The sequence below is a fragment of the Cydia splendana genome, chromosome 5 (genome assembly GCF_910591565.1).
Source record: "Cydia splendana chromosome 5, ilCydSple1.2, whole genome shotgun sequence".
NCBI classification, from domain to species: Eukaryota; Metazoa; Arthropoda; class Insecta; order Lepidoptera; family Tortricidae; genus Cydia; species Cydia splendana.
The window spans coordinates 5,594,308-5,616,649 of NC_085964.1; the positions used below are offsets into that span (position 1 = coordinate 5,594,308).

Sequence of the window (22,342 nt, forward strand, 5' to 3'; positions counted from 1 at the left end):
GTACCTACATAATTGGTTAGTCCATCTAAATAAAATGTGACCTTAGTTATATGATATGAAATATTGTGAATTTGGAACTTCAAATTAATATTATGATATCATTTCGAGAAGTTCAAGAACGCTAGAAAATAAATCAAATGCTTATGTAACAGTGCTAATACTTAGCATTATAGCAATGCTAGAAAAAAATGTGAATAGCATTTGGAATGAATGGAATGGTACCTAGTTTATCCTCGATCATTATTAATCAGTGCTATTTTTATAGCTGCATCATTTCAATTGTCTCTACAAGTATGAAATGCTTGTGATTCTTTATACGATTTATTGTTTATAAAAAGGCTGTAAGAATTCGCGATGGAAAGTAAGTAAATATTTAAGTACCTACTTTATGGAGTCGCGCATAGCTAAGTGGATAATAAGTAATAAGACTAGGCGACGGGTGACTCATCAATATCAGCCATTGATGAGAATACAATGGCTTCGTTAAACTTCGTTCATAAAGAATGCATTAAAAATAAAGAATTAGAAACCAAGTTTTTTCATTCTGGTGTTTGATTTGATTGACTTTGCACAAAAGGTTCTTTCTGTATCTATTTATTTTTGGGACTGGAAATGGAATTGATATTCCATGCATTTGGGCTGTTCTTATCGTCGTGCACGCCAAACGCCGTTTAAAGACGAAAACGTAGCGTTTAGGTACATAAATCTGATAATCATTGTAAGTATAATGTCCAGTTACGAGTAGGTATAGGTAACATGGTTCTTTAATAGTTAAGTAGTTCTGGTTCATGCAATCTCCCAGCGGGATCATACATGGTTGATTTGACACCATTGCTTTGCCCGTCATTATTGCACAAGCCTAATTTAAGCTCTTCAAAGACAACATAATAGCAATAGTTACTTACATAAATGAGATTCTCATTGTATATTAATACGCAGGTTCATCAGTATCCCCGCTTCATGCAGATCTCCCAGCGAGATCATGTACTCCACACCATGCACGGAGGTGGCGTGCATGGCCTTGATTCTCCTCTCCGGTGGCAGCCATTGCTCCTGGCGGTCTTCGCACAAGCCAGAGCTCTTAAAGGTAAAAGCTACTTACATAAATGAGATTCTCGTTGTACCTAATAAGCAGGTTCCTCAGTATCCCCGCTTCATGCAGATCTCCCAGCGAGATCATGTCCTCCACACCATGCACGGAGGTGGCGTGCATGGCCTTGATTCCCCTCTCCGGCGGCAGCCATTGCTCCTGCCGGTCTTCGCACAAGCCAGAGCTCTTAAAGGTAAAAGCTACTTACATAAATGAGATTCTCGTTGTATCTAATAAGCAGGTTCCTCAGTATCCCCGCTTCATGCAGATCTCCCAGCGAGATCATGTCCTCCACACCATGCACGGAGGTGGCGTGCATGGCCTTGATTCTCCTCTCCGGCGGCAGCCATTGCTCCTGGCCGTCGTCGTCTCGCACGCGGATGCGCCGGCCCTCGGCCGCGAGCACGCGCGCGCCGATGGCGACGTCGAACTCGCGACTTGACACCGGCTCGATCCATATGTAGTCACCCTGGAAGTTAACAATCTTACATTAGCTTAACCTCTTTATTCTCACCATTAATGTTTAAGTAGGTACCTCTATGTGAAAATGAGGGGTTTTGGAGTTGAGAAGGAGAACTCACGACAGAAGTCACGTCACGACTACTAACAGAAATCCTACCTACCTCTACGCCTACATACGCAGTTTAAATACCTACTGACATCAATGTAATTTTTCTCACTTCAGACAACAAATTTTTCATCACACTCGCTCAGTAAATGTGGAATTGATGCACGCAGGTTTAGCGGGAGTTATAGAAAAAGCGTTGTCCCTAGGGAGTTATGAAGTTTCTAGTGCCATAATTAACAGTTTTTTGTCTTTATACTTAATTTTTGTATCGCAAGTGTGATGAAAAACATTGTGTGTAACTTGGGGCGTAATAATATTGCAAACTCGAGTCTATAAATCGCTCCGGCAAGCCGTCGCGATTTATCTTACTCTCGTTTACAATATTCAACTTACGCCCCATCATGTTGCACAATTACTGCATATGCTGAAATACAATGAATCTCTCGTCAAGGAAGGAGTTGGTTCATTTTCAAGGGCTTAAGTAATGTAACTAAACTACCTAACGAGCAAATCTTAAATTGTTCTGGCAAATTCAGATGCCTAAGAATAAACTTATCCCTAAAAACTGATTTTAAAAATTTGGGTAGGTAGGTACCAAAACTACCACGACATTCTACTTTTTTGCTAAAATGTATTAAGTTGGGGCTTAGAAATTATTTGAGATTGTAAAGCTGTGCAACTGTGCATTTCCAGTAGTTTATTTGACACATAACGTGTTATTTGACTCCAAATTATATTCATTAAGGCACCGTATTGTCTGTTTTGTAATGCGATCCAGCGTACGTGACCAATCACGCCGTACGTGGAAGCACATCTTTAATCACATCGGCTACTGCGTGCGGCTTATCGTCCAAACTATCATCTTGCATCAAAATGTCGGTGTCATTCAACTCATCGGGGCTCACAAAAACATCAAATAAATATCGGCACGTCTTCAGAGCTGTTACAATGTTAAGCACACGTCTTAAACTGACCATTATAAACCGACATATACCTACTGGTAACGGTTATGTACAATCGGAGGTACCAATTACACTGGTGAATAGAAGTAGGTGAAGACGGGGTAATGGTTGCGTGCTTGCATGTTTATCACAGACAAATGGCCGGAACTTATTCCAAGACAATTGTTTAAATTTAATAGAAAGTTCTCCGAGATAAACATCAGTCAGGTACTCGGTAGATCTGTTGGGGTCGGCTCGTGAAAGTTAATCCGCGATATCGAATTTCAAATAATATTTGTATAGATTGGTATGTAAATAAGACGTAAGGCCGATCGAGCGTAAACGTGTAATTTTAACAACCATATACCTACGTCAGAATTATTCAAATTGAATGTAATTATCAGCTCAATGGTCAATAGATTATAGGAGCACATTCGCAATTTTCGCAAACAATTTCTCGTAGGTCGTTAAATATTGTCGCGTTGTCGCGAATCACGGTGATAAAACTAACGCTATTAAATCCTTGTTTATTTACCTACTAGTATATCACATAAAGTTATTAATACGCCAGCTATAAATTTAGTTTTAACCACTCACGTGTATTCTGACAGTTTATTTTATTCGCCCATCAGTTTCACACGCCGAGCATTTCAAATTACCTACCTCAAAAGCCCAGCAGGTCTCCATTGCCACACATAACTCATCACAACTCAACTTTCTCACCGAGTTAATTAAATACCGCACTACACGTACCCGACCATAGTTAACTATGATTATAAATGACACTAACAATATATTCCAGATGAGTTTATCACAAAAACTGACCTGGGTTTTAGTTCTAACCGCTTACAGAAGTAGGCGAGACGAAACCTCAATCGAACCATTATAGGTAATCTCATTACTAAACGTCGAAAAATATTGTAAGTAGCATTTTAATTTAAGAGTTGGGCAAAAAGTTTTTTTTTGTGAAGACAATGCCAAGGAAGGCGATCTATTAATTTACGGCTCATGTTAGTGCAATTATGAGAATCTTTTTTTTAAATAATGTTTCTACCTCACACGATCACAAGCTCTTTCGATCTTAATATGACAAAATGTGTTTCAAAATTGGACAAATGTAGATACATATATGAAGTTGAAGTATGGTTTAACGTAAGTATATAGGTAAAGTGTTTTAAATTTCACCCTGTACAATGGAAAAAAAACTTGGTATTTCTTTATTATAATTAGGTACAATAAAATTTGACTAATCGGAAAAACTGGCGGCATCGGCAAGGAGTTTTTGGACTATTACCTACACTATTACAAGTCTCGGGGTCTAATTATAATGGTTCGTTAAAGTACGAACTCGCCTGCGCTCTGTAAGCAACGTAAACACACGACCTTCTTCTCGACAAGGTCGGTTATGATTGATTCAATCGGGTTAAGTTATCGTTCACGTTAGTTCGGAGCAATGAATGGAGATAGGTGAATGGGTATCGTTTCTTACAAACAATCCAAGTTTGCTAAAACAATTGGCGGATGTTTATTTGAATGCAGGTGGAAATCTTTTGTTTCCGATTGAGCGGCCGTTCACTGTGATGAAAGACGGATTGTGAAATTGTTCAAATTGTCCCAAGTAGTTGTAACTGTAACTGAGATGTAGTTGTAGGTACCTGAGCTCAATCATAAGAAGAGGTAAATAAACAGAGTAATTGTTTATGTAAACAGTCAACAGTATAAGTTAGATAGCGTGCTAAGATGCATTACATTTATATGTAGGTACCTAGTATTTCACGGTAGTATAAATAACCTTTTTAGGGTTCCGCACCCAAAGGGTAAAACGGAACCCTATTACTAAGACTCCGCTGTCCGTCCGTCCGTCCGTCCGTCTGTCACCAGGCTGTATCTCACGAACCGTGATAGCTAGACAGTTGAAATTTTCACAGATGATGTATTTCTTTGCCGCTATAACAACAAATACTAAAAACAGAATAAAATAAAGATTTAAGTGGGGCTCCCATACAACAAACGTGATTTTTGACCGAAGTTAAGCAACGTCGGGCGGGGTCAGTACTTGGATGGGTGACCGTTTTTTTTGCCGTTTTTTGCATTATGGTACGGAACCCTTCGTGCGCGAGTCCGACTCGCACTTGCCCGGTTTTTTACTTATTTCGAGAAATGAGGTAAGTAATTACGTAGGTACTATTTATTTATAACATTTAGGTATGTAAGACACTGTCAGTGAACAAATCTTTACAAAACTGTGAACGCAAGCACAACAAGCTAAAAACTGTCGTGCTTTGACTGACATTACACTGTAAAACATATATTATATCATTTTCTCAGCCGCGATGGGTGCGGGTTCTCTGAACCAGTTTTGTCATCCACTTGGAATTACGAACGCGACAACTAATGGCCATGTTATAAATTCCGAGTGCCAATCCAGCCGTGTTTTTGGGACTTTCGATACCGGTCGCACCGGCCGTGTGCAGCTTACAGAACATATCTACTTTCTAAATAAAAGTTCATTAGGCGACATGCAGCTAAAACAAGTAGGTATGTAATAGCTGTTTGTTATGAAATAAATGTAGTCATTGATGCAAGGATAATGAAATGAATAAAGATACATGTTATGCTTCTCTCGAGCTAGGGCCCGAACTTAGAAACGTACTGGAACTACACTTGCATACCATATTACACGACACCTAAATAACGAGGCTACAAAATGTTACAATGTAAACATATTTCAGAAATCTTAACATAATAACACAATGCGTTGTTTTTACTCGTAAATTGTTAAAGATATTTCACATTTTTACAGAGCAATCTTTGCCCCAGTTAACTTTTGGTTATTAATGTTTAATCTTTATCTTGTAAATTTTCTTTTAATTTAAATACCTAACTATAGAGATTTCATCATTATTAAAAGCAGATTTTTTACTGACTTTTTAAGGTACTTATAACCCTTAAAAAGTCAGTAAAAAATCTGCTTGTTGTTGTTTTACTCTCACAATATGTGTATTTTTTTAGTGTGTTGTAGCCCTTGTAGCTTAATTTTTTTTATTAACACGTTAATGGTTTTTTCTGACTCTACCTTTACTCTACTTCATAGAAATCACATACTTACACGTCTCAAAATTCCAAGTCATCGCACAGATGTGTACACTTGTAACGTCAAAATGTACAGTTAACGACTGCTTAAAAAGTAGCATACTTACCTTGAAACTAACTGTTCAAATATTTGCCCGATTACTTTGGAAAGAAAATTTTAAGTTCTAGTGACACTTATATAATGTTTACTATTTATTAAATTGTGCGCAAAGCATACGTTTCGATATTTTGTTTGTATCACTGTTTACGGATTACTTTACATTTAGGTCGGAAAGTTATTTAATTTACAAAACCAAAATTACAGATTATTACAAAAGCCTTGCGTTAAACAATGCAGTCTAAAAGCGGTGCCGGTCACTCCTTGGTGCCCGCCCACCCGGCACTCCATCTCATTCGGCCTTTATTCGGCCGGACCATAAAATGGCACTTCCATTTATGAAATTGAAACGTGAAAGGAGGTAAGTGTACTATTGTACTATTTAATGTACTTACTATGTATAATTTCATATAACTTATGTAACGTAATGCTGCATGCACTGTTAACTATTAAGCGTTAAATATTTAAGTAATTTTATGATCTATGAACTCAATGTAATAATAACCTTTACCTTGTCAATGCCTCCCGGAGCCTTAAGCTCCAGAGGTATAAGCTCCGAATAATCAAAGTACCTAATTGTAATAAGTGGTGAACGGTGTTGGTCACACATACTGTATATAGTGTTAAAAATACTTTTTCACCTCAGCAGCTCGAACAAGGGTACTTTGCTTCTTAAAAACAGTGAGCAAAATGCGATTTTGCTCACTGAGTCATTTTGTCTCACTCAGTGAGCAAAATCGCATTTTGACAAAATGACATTCAAGTGACCTTTATAGTCAAATGTCATTTCAACATGCGGGGTCTAATACAAGTTCGATATACTTGGGTTCTATTATCTCTGTCCCTCTAGGTATGTTCTCACTGCTTAGGGTGAAACATTTTGTGTACTACACGAGATCAAAGTTATTTACATCTCGTGCGCTTTTGAATCCCTTACTACGCTCAAGATTCTAAATTAGATTCACTCGCTACGCTCGTGAATCCATTATAGAATCTTTCGCTTGCACGGGACTCAAAATAAGCACTCGAAGAAATATCAAACTTTGATCTCTTGTTGTACAAATAACTATTTCACCTCAGCAGCTCGAACAAGGGTACTTTGCTTCTTAAAAACAGTGAGCAAAATGCGATTTTGCTCACTGAGTCATTTTGTCTCACTCAGTGAGCAAAATCGTATTTTGCTCACTGAGGGTGTCTCACTCAGTGAGCAAAATTCGATTTTGCTCACTGAGTGAGACAAAATGACATTCAAGTGACCTTTATAGTCAAATGTCATTTCAACATGCGGGGTCTAATACAAGTTCGATATACTTGGGTTCTATTATCTCTGTCCCTCTAGGTATGTTCTCACTGCTTAGGGTGAAAAATTTTGTGTACTACACGAGATCAAAGTTATTTACATCTCGTGCGCTTTTGAATCCCTTACTACGCTCAAGATTCTAAATTAGATTCACTCGCTACGCTCGTAAATCTATCATAGAATCTTTCGCTTGCACGGGACTCAAAATAAGCACTCGAAGAAATATCAAACTTTGATCACTTGTTGTACAAATAACTAATAATTACTTACCTAAGCATGAAACCATCGATACTGAATTAACTGATTGAGAAAGTAGGTATTATGAACTATTATCTGACCATATTTATGTCCCATGTCTAAGAACTACACCAAGCTATAAATAATCAGTCAAAGTTCATCGGCGAATAGTTAAAGGGCCATTTCTACTGATAACATAAATAAACAAACAATATAAATCGTTAAACACCGTCAACTCTATAAAATCAACCATTTCTACAACATAACTTGTAACACTTTTATGCCGTTTCGAAGTGATCAAACAGCCTATGTATAATGTTATGGGAAAAGAAACCTCCGGCCGCACCGCTTGACCGCATAATTTGCTTTCAAGTTCAAGGCTTGCTGTAGTACTCTAGGTGTAGAAGGTGCAGTCTCATTAACTAAGTTACATAGCGATGTTGCCGAACGAGAAATGTTCCTACTAGGTACCTACCTACCTACCTACCTACTTAACATACTGTGAGACACTATTCCCTTAGTCCAGTCCCTACCTACTCATAAACTTATAGCCGATAATATTTGTATCACTTTCATTAACATACCTAAGTATGGTGAATTTTACTAGTTTGATAAGCAATATTTGAAGATCAAGCCATATATAGATGGGATGAATTTATTAGGGAAAGTTAGCTAGTTAACTTATGGCTAAATTTGCTGTGAGGCTACATTCATGTTTTTCCTAAGAAGTATAACTGCATTTAGTAATTTTTGGAAAAATTTAGGTAAGTACATACAGCCAATAATTATTATCTACATTCGCATTTGCCAAAAAGTTTATTGTTTTTAATTATCTACTTTTAGACTACAGTAAAGCTATTTATATTGACATACTTACATATTAATAATTTACAAAACATCAATCGCAGGTCTTGGAGTGGTCAGTACCTAGCTATATCTTTGTGTTTGTATCGGTTTGGCAACACCACATTCCATCTGCAGCCTTTGGCCATTCACCTCAAACACACTATCTAAAGTTTACATTCTTAACTATTAGGGCAATCAAATTAGATCCAAAAAAGTGTTTTGAGGTATTAATTCCCTGCAAGCTGGAAATCGTTTTAATACCTTCACTTGGTCCTAAATGCGTGTAATCCGAGTTTGCGCAATCCCAGGAGGTGTGCATAAATTTTGGGAGCCTTAGAAGTTGGATTTTTGTATATAAATGAGTACTTATGAACTAGAATTTCGAATTGTGATACTTAAGTAGGTACAAACTTCTTATTTGTTTTTAATAAACAGTCAGTTGTTTTCATTGAGCTGCTGAGGTGAAATAAATAAGCAAACGTAAAATAATGTTATTAAAATACGCACTTACAAACATACGTGGACACTTTAACAAAGGTGGAACAACTTGTAAAGTCTTTGATACCCGCATTAGTCGTATAAGGAAAGGAGAAACAAATCTCTCAATTTCAGTGGTTCCACCTTTACGGCTAACAACTTTCGCACGTTCCTATAAGTACACATATATATAAAAATTACAACACACCGGATTCTCAAAGACCGTTCGAGTAGTTAGTAATTATAGTACCTAGGAGCAACGTAAGAATAAATTATCAAGTATCGATTCTTACGTTATACCTACTCCAACTAAATAAGTCTCCAATATTTTTGTGAATAACCGGTAGATATATAGGTACTTTTTACTTACTACTGTTAAAAAAAACAGTATAAGTAATTAAGTATTTGATCCACAAGAGACAACACAGGCAGCAGAAAAAATTAACGAGGACTTAGATATTATATATCGATGGGCAGTTAATAACAACTTAGTTGTTAACCCTACGAAATCCAAATTTTTAGTCATAGGAACCAAGCATCAGTGTGATCGTGTCGCAAGCCATAACCCTAATATAATCATTAACGGACAGGCGGTCGATAAAGTACACTCCGCGAAAAATGTGGGCCTGTTAGTTGACGAGGAATTGCGTTACATCGAGCACATCAATGCTAAAATTAGAAATGCGTTCTATAGACTGAAAATTCTATATGACATAAGGAACCATTTAACTGAGCCAGTCAGGTTAATGTTGGTGGAATCACTTGTCCTGTCACAGTTCAATTACTGTGATGCAGTGTACGGGCCAAGAATATTTGCCAAAACTGCCCAAGCTATACAAAGAGTACAGAATGCGTGCACGCGATTCTGCTTCTCGGTGCCGAAGAGAGCCCACATCTCACCGGATCTTAATGAGAACTGTATACTTAAAATGGCGGGCAGAAGAGTATTGCACTTAGCCTGTCTTATAAAAAAATTCACAGATTTCGTGCCTCACACGACTATCGAGCACATTGGAAATGAATCTACGGAATTCGAAAAAATATTGTCGCTGAGCGACGAGAAAGTCTGGATAAGGAAAAAGTTACAAAATAAAACTGCAACGTTGAATGATAATTATTTTATTCTTAGACTAACACAAGTATCCTGGACATAACGCATGTGAACAAACAAATTGCAAAATTTCCACACGCGTATCCAAGTTTGAATAATTGTCGCCGTGGCGCATAAGTATAGGTACATATTTCATTTTTCGATTAATAAGCAGGATATATTAATGTTCAAAGTACAAGAAAATTATTACACGGCAAATCCGTAGTCAACTCGAGAAGTGGTGATCAGCAGCGGCGCCAGCGGCCCATTTGCTGCAAGATGAAATTTTCTTGACAGCAGTTTGACGCGACGAGAGATGACCATAACAGCGTTTGTCTATGTTGCACCAAACCTGAGTTCCAATAGGTACTACCAGGGTTCAGCATCAGCTATCTTGGGTAATGCTCATCATGACGAATCGGGTGTCCAAAACAGCGTGTGCCTATGTTGCACCAAACCTGAGTTCCGCTAGGTACAACCAGGGTTCAGCATCAGCTCTATCTTGGGTACTACTCTCCTAAGTGCTCATCGAGACGAGTCCGATGACCAAAACAGCATGTGTATGTTGTATTAAACCCGAGCTCCACTAGGTACTGCCAGGGTTCTAGCATCAGCTATCTGCTAGCAGTCGCCAGCAACATGCTGAGGTGCGACCATTTCGTGGCACTTTTTCTTTTTTATGTTTCTCTGTATAAGTTTTTATTTTGTGTTTCTCGCTCTCGCTCTCGCTCTCGCTCTCGCTCTCGCTCTCGCTCTCGCTCTCGCTCTCGCTCTCGCTCTCGCTCTCGCTCTCGCTCTCGCTCTCGCTCTCGCTCTCGCTCTCGCTCTCCCTCTCCCTCTCCCTCTCCCTCTCCCTCTCCCTCTCCCTCTCCCTCTCCCTCTCCCTCTCCCTCTCCCTCTCCCTCTCCCTCTCCCTCTCCCTCTCCCTCTCCCTCTCCCTCTCCCTCTCCCTCTCCCTCTCCCTCTCCCTCTCCCTCTCCCTCTCCCTCTCCCTCGCGATTTTGAAAGCCCACGCAGTGCAAGTGTTATTCTGCCGTCATAATCCCGATAATTCACAACAAACACCGATAACGAACTCTGCGAAACATGAAGTCATAAATGTCCTGTGAAAAATGTCGTTCTACTTTTTGACTATTTTAAGGTTAGGCTACAGGGCAAACCCTTAACCCGATCGTCTTTGTTTTAGGCTCAAATTGTAGCTGACTAAATTGTCCAGAGCCGTTTTTCTCAAATTTTTGATATCATTCTTCGTTTCCAAATTATCGAGCACCAAAATCAAAAATTCGGAAAAAATTGAATTTTATTTTCACTATTTCGACCATAACTTTTTTTGTTTTTGACTTTCTCGAATAATTATTTTTGCACCTTACAGCTCTCGTGATTATGCGTCTTTTGAGCCTATTTTTTAATATCATATCTTCACAACTTTCCGAGATATAAGGGGATCGCACTTTTTCGTGAAATCGGACCGTATACTGGAGCGAACGAAAAGACATTTCCAATGTCAAAAAACTGTAACAACCAAGAAACCAGACTACCTTTATGAAAAAATTAACTGGTTAAAGGATGAGCACCATTTGAACACCCGCAGTAAAATACAAAATAAATTCTCTTTACCGCACCACAAAACTGTTGGGTATAGAGGGAGCTTTAAATTCTCAGCAGCCAAAATCTGGAATGATCTGCCTCCACCTCTAAGAAATAATGTGTCCCAAAATACTTTTAAAACTAAACTGAAATCTATATTACTCTATAAACAGAAGAATACTTAAGCACCCTTGAAACATTTATTGAATAGTACCTAAGAGTAATTTTTCATGTCTTGTCCTAGCTAATAGTTTTATTTTTTATTTTATTTTTTTTCCCTCGCCTTTTTCTCATGCCATCGCCATTTGCTAAGTTAACTTAGATTTAGTTATTAGTAGATTTCATAAAAACACTTGTTTTATATTTTTTATTATATTTTAATATCTTATATATAATTAGGGGTGAACTGAAAACCAGCGCTGTGACAGCTAGTCTGTAACACAGCAAATGCTGAGTCCATCCCTATTGTCACACTATTGGTTGTTTATAAGTTATAACATAAGTAAGATCGAGTATATTAGACTTAAGAAATTAATGTCAAACTATGTTAATTTAATTGTTGCTAGTTCAACATGTATTTTTGTTTATTTTACTTTTTTACCCGACTACGGCAACGCAAAAGGAGGGTTATGATTTTGACCGGTATGTTTGTGGGTATGTATGTATGTATGTTCATCTGTTCCCTCATAACTTCTAAAGTACTCATTTAAATTTGACAAATGACGTGTCATTCGAATCGTCTTACTCGTCCGCTGGTTATAAGCTATATGACGTCACAAAAAAATGAACACGGCGCCCTCTAGAGGTCATGAAGTCACGAACCAAAAAAATAAAAATAAGTAATGATGACGTGTTGTATATCATATGAAAGAGCTCAATTAGCACATTTCAAATATATACATATTGTTAGCTTTTGCACCCGGCTTTGCTTGCATGCACCCGATAAAACATTAATTTATCTGGTAGGTAATTCGAACTACGAATCTACAATCGCTCTGGATTCTATCTATCCGCGTGTTACGCGACTACGGCGATACAAGAAGGATTTTTCAAAAAAAATTAGTTTGGCCGCTATATACATGGTGTTTTTTAATGACCTGCAATATTTTATAACGTAAATAGGTATAGAAGTCCAGATCAGCAAATTTTTTTACGAGATCGGGTTTGGTCCCATGGTAAAAGTTGCTTAGTAATCTTAGTATATTCACCTCGTTAAAATTCGCAGTGGTCAGGCGAAGCATACTGAAACGTACCTATGTGACGCACCGCACTCGGTCCAAAAGGCGACACTAAAAGGATCAGGCGTAGCCCGATGTACGTGGCGCGCCGTACGCGGTCAAAAGCCGGGCGCCTTCGGCAACCTCTACTAAACGAGTCGGGCGTAGCCCGACGTACGAGGCTCGCTGTACGCGTCCAAAGCCAGGCGCCTTCGGCGCCCTCATACTAAAAGAGTCGGGCGTAGCCCGACGTACGAAGCACGATGTACGCGTTCCAAAGCCGGGCGCCTTCGGCGCCCTCATACCAAAAGAGTCGGGCGTAGCCCGACGTACGAAGCACGATGTACGCGTTCCAAAGCCGGGCGCCTTCGGCGCCCTCATACTAAAAGAGTCGGTCGTAGCCCGACGTACGAGGCTCGCTTTACGCGTTCCAAAGCCGGGCGCCTTCAGCGCCCTCATACTAAAAGAGTCGGGCGTAGCCCGACGTACGAAGCACGATGTACGCGTTCCAAAGCCGGGCGCCTTCGGCGCCCTCATACTAAAAGAGTCGGGCGTAGCCCGACGTACGAGGCTCACTGTACGCGTTCCAAAGCCGGGCGCCTTCGGCGCCCTTATACTAAAAGAGTCGGGCGTAGCCCGACGTACGAAGCACGATGTACGCGTTCCAAAGCCGGGCGCCTTCGGCGCCCTCATACTAAAAAAGTCGGGCGTAGCCCGGCGTACGAGGCTCGCTGTACGCGTTCCAAAGACGGGCGCCTTCGGCGCCCTCATACTAAAAGAGTCGGGCGTAGCCCGACGTACGAGGCACGATATACGCCTTCCAAATCCGGGCGCCTTCGGCGCCCTCATACTAAAAGAGTCGGGCGTAGCCCGACGTACCAGGCTCGCTGTACGCGTTCCAAAGCCAGGCGCCGAAAGCGCCTTCATAACAAAGGTTGTCGGGCGTAGCCCGACATATGCGGCACTCTGCGTGCATTTCTGTGCTGAGGACGCCCTCGCAAAAGTAATATAAAGTGACTTCAAATATTATTGTAAGTAACGAAATCCTGACCCCAAAATGAATTAAATAAAAAATAAGTTCAAAAACTAAAACCCGACTACTGCAAATCGCGCTCTAAAAAGTATGAAACAAGATAGAATTCTTATCTGAAATTATCATATAGGAAAATTATATAGAGTGCGATTTGCAGTAGTCGGGTTTTAGTTTTTGAACTTATTTTTTTATCGTCTTTGTTTTCTTGTATGTGTGTGGCAATAAATAATTCTTATTCTTATTCTTATTCTAAGTAGTTCTCACCCTGGTAACGATCACCATGGCGACGGCATGTGATCACCGGTCCGATCTGAAACAGAAAAATATTGTTTACAAACAGCTCAGACTTTTGAAATACATGACAAGTTTAACAATTTCTAACTCAATTTTATTCACCATTTATAAAAAAATACAGCTGACTGCCTGCACGAGCATATTACCTACTTAACAGCAAGTATTTATATCAATTTGAAAACTCGTTTAATTGTACTACATAAAGTACACATTGGAACTAGTTTCCCTCCATGTGAACATACGAGGTATGTTAAGTGACGGTTATGACCCGATTGCATCAGCAGTTGCACGGAGGTGGACGCAACTGAATGACCGTAATGCATGTTTCCGCGCTCGATTATGTCACTCTAATAATAATAACTAACGCTTGGCTGTTTATGGGTTTTTTAATGATTTAGCTAATAAATGTTAGCAAAGATTACGGCACCTTTATGAAGTGTTCCCATGCAGTGGTAAAAGTTGAGAAAAAAAAATCTCTGTGGTTTCCACTGGTATAACTAAATAGTTATACTATATATAACTATAATAACTCCTCACTACGTGTGTAGTGTTATGAATAGGTAGGTACCTACAAATATCCTACCCTACCCTACCCACACATCTGGAATTAAAATTAAAACTTACGCTTATTATTGTACTTTATAGATCTGTGGCCGTACCAGACAGGACGTAGGTATGCTTTTTTTCAGTTCACCATCATGGTGATATACTCTTATCAGACGATATTTCTCATGCCTGGGTGCTTAGCCAACATGCCAATCGTTAACGCTCCGCAGCGTAGCGTAGTTATCATCTCTATCGAACACTTCCATATTAGTGCGACAGTCACAGTTGCGTTTCGGTCGCTACGGATCGATCGGATAAACGATTGGAATGTTGGGTACGCACTCTGGGCATCAAACCACGAGCTCCTGTTTAGAAGCCGCAAGTCTATAACCGCTCGGCTACCCGCTTACCTACTTATTGTCAGTTTTACGAGCACTGAAAACTGCTGAAACGTCTCTTTAGTTTACAAATGAAGTACGATCATGTTTACACAGATTCACAAGGAAATATAAATTTCAGCAGGAACACCTGACGGATCATTTAGAAGTAAATAGCTGCTAATGAATGGTCGTCGTATTTTACCTATAAATAATGTATGCACGAATTCACGATCAACATGACGTTTGATGAATATGCTAATGACGTTTCAACGTTCTTGTAACTTAGTTTGTAACATGCCCACATTTCTATTTGATTATAAATCAAAAAATCTACAACACATCAATGTCTATGTCGATTTGACAAGACTATGAACATTTTTTTCAATTACGTGCATGCACTTTTGACGTTCCGGCAAGCACGCATGAAATGGATGCTGTTAAGCAATAATGTGTCAACCCACATAAATTTTTCAATAAGATGTCAACTCAAAAAATTGGCGCTTAAAGTTGACATTTTATTGCAAAATGGATGTGGGATGACTCATTTTTGCCAGCCAAATGTGCTATGAATGCTAAATTCTTGAAATATATATGCAAAAAAATCAAAATACCTACATATATATTTTGAATTTTTTGCTATTTACTTTAATTGGGAATAATTTACTATTAATTAAGTCCGCATAACTGGATAGTTATGACAAAACGGAATAAACTAGTTACCTAGTTATTTAACGTGCATCAATATTTTATTAACATCTTGGATGAAAGGATCTACTAACCTACTTATTTAAAAATTGCATACTTTAATTTCCATTTCAGAACGAATTAAACTACAGTTCCTTGCCTATAAAATTCATTTTTCGTCAGGAACTCGAAGCTTATACAGAAACGTAAAATATGATTAGATTAAGGTACTACAGTATCAGTCGTATGAAAGTGAGTGAGAAAATGATGATATTCCCGAAATTTAGGTAAGTAATTATCAACAAACCTATTAAGTCTGTCAATATTTAGTTTATAAATATGCTTCCTGAAGACTCATTAGTAAGCCGCTACGTTTTGCGCTACGCTACAATTTAAGAAATTAACTGCGCCACTTCTCGCCTATCGGTCCAACTATTTTCACTTCACGCGTAGCCATTTCTGCCTCTTCTGGTCCGCAGCTAGGTATACTTAACTCCTAATTGCTAACGCCTAGATGCCTAACGGCACCCGCTGCTCTGGATTGAGTTTTATGCTCGGTGCTATACTGCTTAATTAATTATGAGTAATGTTTACTTTATAAGACTTCACCACATCTTTATCTAAATCGCTAAGCGCCGGACAAGCTTCAGCGCTACTGGGGAAATAGTTTTGCTGGATATGTTTTGGAAACTAAATATGTATTTTTAAAATCGTATATTTTTACCTTGAATATTACATAATAGATAATTGCCGCGTTTATATTGTATGTAATGTAACTAATGTATTCAAAACGGCTTCACATACTATTGTTAATTTATTTACATTTTTATAGTAGGTATCTAATAAGCCGAACACGATAGATTCTAAAGTGCTAACAGGATCTTTAATGGACATAACCACTTTTTTGTTAAATATAATGCAATATGACGTCTTCTTGTCTGTACTATTTATTTATTCTTATATTTTTAACAAAATTCCGTTAAATATATAACGTATACTGTAGTTATATTATATATAGAACAAAAACACTTGCTAGAATATCGTCGGTGCGAATAAAAAAAATATATAACGTATACTGTAGTTATATTATATATAGAACAAAAACACTTGCTAGAATATCGTCGGTGCGAATAAAAAAATCGCCATGTATTTTTCAGCTACTATTCAGGAGACAAAAAAAACTGTTTATTTTCCTGTTTGTAATATATTTGTCGCACCTGTATTTTTTTTTCTGGTAAGTAGATCAATGGTTTTTACACATTGATACTTACTTATGAAGAAAATAAACAGTTTATTTCGTAAATTTTTACAATATTAATTATTTTAACCAGGATATTGCTACATAGCGACCAGAATTACCGTAGTATGGGACTCCTATACTAGTTACCAGCACACGTGTTTGTTTAGGGCGCTCCACGGGTTAACAAGAATGGTCTGGTTATGTTTACAAAGTGTCCTGTCGTCACATATACAACAAGACAAACACAAATAATACAACAAGCTAACCAGATTCTGGTTACCAGTACCAGGTTTTTTTTTCAGTGCATCCACCTTTTCCTCGGTTTTCCTCTCCCGTTTTGGTTCACTTAAATCCGTCATGTGTAAAGTTTACACATAGCTATTTGATTCCAAAGTAACGGAACGTAGCACGAAAAATGATACATAGCGGATTTTAGGCTCAATAAATCGCCATGTGCAACATTATCGCCATCACCGTCGACGGAAAACAAGGCATTTAATTTCGTTATGTGCTAAAAAAATCACATAAGTAGCAATTATTTTGTACAAATTTTGTTAGTTATTTTCAAAACTAATAAAGATATTAAAAAATATATTGATATAGGTCGACGGGAAATTGAAAAAGAAATTAAAATATGCCAAAATAAAAAAATCGTAAAAAATCACATAGCGATTTTTTTATTCGCACCGACGATATGTAACATAATCACCAAAAAACAAGTAGGTGACCAAAACTTGCGCCATTCAGGAAAATTATTGTAACTTAAAAAGATTCAGTTTTCACCGCTTTTCCCGCAACGTTTCAATTAGAAACACTCGATTCACCTACCGGCCACGGGGACTGAACTCTCCGATATTTCGCAACTTGCCCATTGTTTCTGATACGATGCTCTTATTGTACCACTCCTGCGCATCCAATACAGCCGCTCACCAATTGTAAATTAATAGCCCTTACTGCTTTTTTGCGTTATAGAGTTTTGTTCGCAGGTGAGTACGGCTTTATTGAGATGAAGGTCGGAATCCCAGTTTTGTTTTGTTTTGTTTGTAAAGAGTTTTTAATAAAATATTTCTGCGTAACTGAGTACTGGTTTAGGACCGGTTTGTGGGGAATCTTAAATTGCTTACAGTGTAATTGTTGGACTATATCCTGCAAAATATAGTTATGTACCTACCATATCTTAATATCATTTATTTTATAATCCTTCGAAGCCGGATCTGTCTTTGCGCGTAGGCGGTGGTCTACACTTGTATATCCTTCCTTCCAAAAGCGTATGTACAAATCCAAAAATAATCCTTCAACTTAAGTACTATTTAAACATCACGTATTTCAAAGGATTCAAAACAGAAACGTGCGTATTGTTCGACACTCATACCATAACGTTTTACACTTAACGAACCTTCCTGAAACAGGAATAATAACAAAGGACTCCGGCGTTGCCGTCATTGGAGTGGAATTTTAAAACCTCCAGGTGCTAAATGCGGCATTGTTTTAAGGTAAGATTTTGCCGTTTAAGCTTTTCACACTCGTGTTCAAAGGGCAGTAATCTTTTTACGGCGACAAAGCCATGAGAGGTCTAATGAAGAGAGTCAATATATGTATGTATATTCAAAGTAAAATTGTGAATGGGCACTTATACTGGGTTATACACGGTGTTTTTTTAAAGTCCGTTAATTTCAAGGGTGCATTTCTGAACTTAAATTAAATATATACCTATTCAGATATAAAATATTGAGAGATAAATACCATTTTTGTTCTGCAGAAGCGGGCTATTCGAGCAATATATAAATTGAACCATAGAGACTCACTTAGAGATAAATTCAAGGAAATTGACATAATCTGCCGTATTCGAACTTCAAGATATTCACAAGAGACGACACGTACTAGATCCATTCTAGATACGTTATAGTTTAGATATCAACTAGTTCTCTTTTGCAGCGCAATTCGGGCAACCAATGTCACTTTTACGTTAGATAGAGTAAGATATCTATTAGATGTGAATTGGATCTCTTAGTCATATCCTGTGGAAATCGTTCAACAGTATCTCCAGAATCGCGTAAATGTCGACAGGTTAGATCTTAAACATATCGTTATCGTATCTTGGTGATGTCTAAAAGATGTCTAATAGATGTCAATGACAGTGCACTGTCAATATATTTATGAGAATATTCAGTATGTAAAACACTGATTTAAACTTTCACGATTATTAAACATTATCAAACTCAAAAGTGGCAACCCAGACGAAAGGCAACGCGGAAACGTCCTGATGTCTCCAGACAGCCGGCATTTTTGCCGTATGTAAAAGGGGTAACGGATAAAGTTGGCACAGTACTTGGAAAGTACTCTATAAAGACGGTGTACACACCTTTATCCAAAGTAGCAGGGAGCCTAAGGTCACCGAAGGACGTTATTCCGTTCCAGTCACCTGGCGTTTATAAAATAGATTGCAGTTGTGGTAGTTCCTATATCGGAGAAACTAAGCGCACCATAGCAGAAAGAGTTAAGGAACATATCGCAGCTGTCAAAAATCGTCAGGTCAACAAGTCTGCGGTGGCTGAGCATTTGCTGGAGTCAGGACCAAACCACTGGATTGAGCTGCATAACCCTAAAATCCTCTCCACGGATCGCCATTTCTACAGTAGAAAAGTGCGGGAAGCCATTGAAATCAAAAAACATTGCAATTTTAATCGGGACGAGGGTTTTAAGATCTCATCCACATGGAATCCAGTCATTAGTAAATGTAAGCGGAAACGAATATCGACAGTCGATAAATCGAATATCGTTAGTGTTGTGTGTCGACAGAGTGACATCCCTAGTGCGCAAAACGTTCAAACTGATAAACAAGACCAAGTGCGGGTAGTTCGAAAAACTCGCGCGGCTAGAAGATGTTGATGGCAACTTGAGCCAGTCTTCTCCGAGACCACGGGGACAACGCCGTCCTCGAAACGTCGGAGGTAAATCTTAAAACTTAAATACGCGATTAAGTCCCGTTGTGCAGTTTGATAATATTCAGTATGTACATAAAAATATTGTTAATTTTAGGAAAAATTGTGACATTCATAATATTAATACCAGAAATAAACATAAGCTCGCAGTGCCCTTCACACGGCTCCATAAAATTAAAAAATCATTCATGGGTAAGTAATTGTGTAAGATTTTATAATAAACTTCCAAACCATATTACTGAATTATCTATTAATAAATTTAAGAATTACGTAAAGCGTAAACTTATTTCTAAAGCTTATTATACCACACAAGACTACATGAGTGATAAAACAACGTGGGATTAATTGTGACTCGAAATGGATAATTCAATGTATGTACTTCTTTGTTATGTTTTATTGACATCTGTTATTGACATTTAGATTTTATTCTAGAAACATTCTAGACTAAATTTGATCTGTATAATAATCCAATTTATTCAATATGACTATGGAATAATATTAACATCATTAAATTGCTCTGATAATTAGCTTAACATAATACCTATATTATTATGTAAAACGTTCATAAGTGCTTGTTACTAGGCCTACATGAATAAAGTATATTTGACTTTGACTTTGAATAACTTTCTCAAAGACACCAACCAGTATTCTAATTAACTACATTTTTGAGATTATGTTTAGTATGAGTTTACATTTGCTACTAAACGCAAGTGCTATCTGACTATCTCGGATGATCGATATTTGAAATGCCATAGTTTTCAATTGTTTTGTGTATTTAAATATAATTTCCGTGTCACAACAACAACGGCATTTCACTTTTTACGAAAACTAAAAAAAAAAAAATAACTAAGTAGGTATGCCATTCAGTCCATACCCCGAAGTTAATGCAGATAACAGACAGTAAACTTTATTTGGAAGTACGTTACCTATTTTTGCGACAGATTACTTTTGATAGCAATTCTAAAGGGTCTAGCAGGCTAAGCGAACAAGAAGTGCCCCCAACGACGGATTTGGTCATTCTTTCAGGTGGTGTACTGGCAGGTCGCGCATTTTTGAGTTTTTTTATGTTTAGAGCCGTTTCCGAGATCCTTGTTCGATAATGTTTTTTTTTTGACATGACGCACGAAGATTTATGCAAATATTTTTATATGTGTATATAGTGGGTATTAGTGGCTACTCATGCATATTTTTTTTGTAGATGTACCTCCGCGAATAGTATAAAAAATAATGAGAAGAAAAATAAAATGTTTTTTTTTATAATGAAGTATAAGGACATGATGAAGGTTAAATATATTCATTTTGTAGTCTATTTTATTGTTGTCAAATATAATTTTGTTTGGTTAATCTAACTTGAACGGTTTACAAAATATGACACTTTCAATGATACACTGATGATTTTACATTATCCTGAATAACTCGAAAACAAAAGAAGATCGAGGACTGATATTAAGCATAGAGATTTCTTAGGACCTGCCAGTACACCACCTGAAAGAATGACCAAATCCGTCGTTGGGGGCACTTCTTGTTCGCTTAGCCTGCTAGACCCTTTAAACCTATCGAAATCACTTTTACATTATACTTTGTAGAGTTCATTTTGTACAACTTCTGAACTATTCAAAACGAACTTTGATCTTTACTTGATGGAATATCTCTGTTGCTCGTTCTTGCTCTGTCAATTAGCTTCAGATATTATCTACTGCCGTTACACAAACGGTTACTTAAAATACGTCTCTGACTGTACAAGATTGAGAGTACAGAGTAACGTTTTCGTATCGCGAACATGATCGTCGCGCGGGTCGCAACGCACGCGCAGTGGAACTGATCGCTCCGGAAGTTCTTTATTTACACGTTTTAAACGTAAAGACGCATTTCCATATGAATTTATTGGTGACATACGTCATTTTAATTTAGGGAAGGTATCTCGGCCATTCATCTCGCCACACCTGCCGGAATTCGGGGCAATGATCGATCCGTATCTATGATTAACTATTAATGTGAGAACATTATGCTACTTTAATTTTCTTTCTAGTTGTAGGTTTCGTCAATTCAATAATCTCATTATCTACGCAATTAAAATTGGTCTAAGTACACAATGATGTATAAAGTTATGATTAAGTTAAAAAATGAAATATCTTCGCTGTATGCGTCTTTCGCTCGTGCAAGTCGTGCATTTAAGCCAGAATAGTAAGATTATGTTTTGTATAGATTTAATCTAAACCAATCTTAAATCTGTCAAATCCCAAGGAAGCACGGAGCGAGAATAAATGCCGATGCGTGACCCAACATATCCGGTAAAAACCTGAATTCATCAGCGTTACGCATCCTAAGCGGTTTATAATCGCCCGTCAATACACTCGGCGTAGCGCAATAATGGAATCGGTTTAGTATACATTATTAAGCGGCCATTGTCTTCGGATTATGACCGGCCAATATGTAAACAAACATTTGTGTTAATCCGCGAGTTCCCACACTACACTCCCAGGTCGGATTGTTTAAAGAATTGCCGCCAGGTATGTTTCTACAGATGAGTTCTTGAAGAACGTCCCGCTATGTAACGGCGGGCATGCGACAAGCGGCTCTACATAATATAGGTACCTATGGGTATGAGTTTGCTGCACAGCTACTTAAGTTTTTAGAACAAAATGGGTGTCTGTGCATAACAATTGCAATGAAATCAGTT

The 22,342-nt window shown here is 38.0% G+C and overlaps 3 protein-coding genes across 6 annotated transcripts in view; 1 reads left to right on the forward strand and 2 right to left on the reverse strand.

Annotated features, from left to right (window-relative positions):
• The window catches only part of LOC134790494 (transmembrane 9 superfamily member 2), an 81,891-nt gene extending 73,494 nt beyond the window's left edge, over positions 1 to 8,397 (forward strand). The window contains exon 10 of the transcript XR_010144193.1: positions 8,388 to 8,397. The gene's annotated coding sequence lies outside the window, so the exon portion shown is untranslated. The remainder of the gene's footprint in view (positions 1 to 8,387) is intronic.
• LOC134790502 (uncharacterized) overlaps positions 1 to 22,342 on the reverse strand; it is a 278,176-nt gene that overhangs the window by 101,157 nt on the left and 154,677 nt on the right. The gene's annotated exons all lie outside the window — the stretch shown is intronic.
• Positions 1 to 22,342, reverse strand: part of LOC134790489 (myosin-VIIa) — a 53,568-nt gene that overhangs the window by 18,616 nt on the left and 12,610 nt on the right. Inside the window, exons 2-3 of one of the 4 annotated variants that reach the window (XM_063761301.1) lie at positions 13,841 to 13,886; positions 1,299 to 1,559 (exon numbers count right to left, since the gene is read on the reverse strand). In XM_063761301.1, the coding sequence (XP_063617371.1) occupies positions 1,299 to 1,559; positions 13,841 to 13,858 (279 nt within the window). In that variant the 5' untranslated portion in view covers positions 13,859 to 13,886. Of the gene's footprint in view, positions 1 to 905; positions 1,057 to 1,102; positions 1,257 to 1,298; positions 1,560 to 3,262; positions 3,417 to 13,840; positions 13,887 to 22,342 lie in introns of those variants that run through there. The other 3 variants (XM_063761299.1, XM_063761302.1, XM_063761303.1) reach the window with 3 other exon arrangements.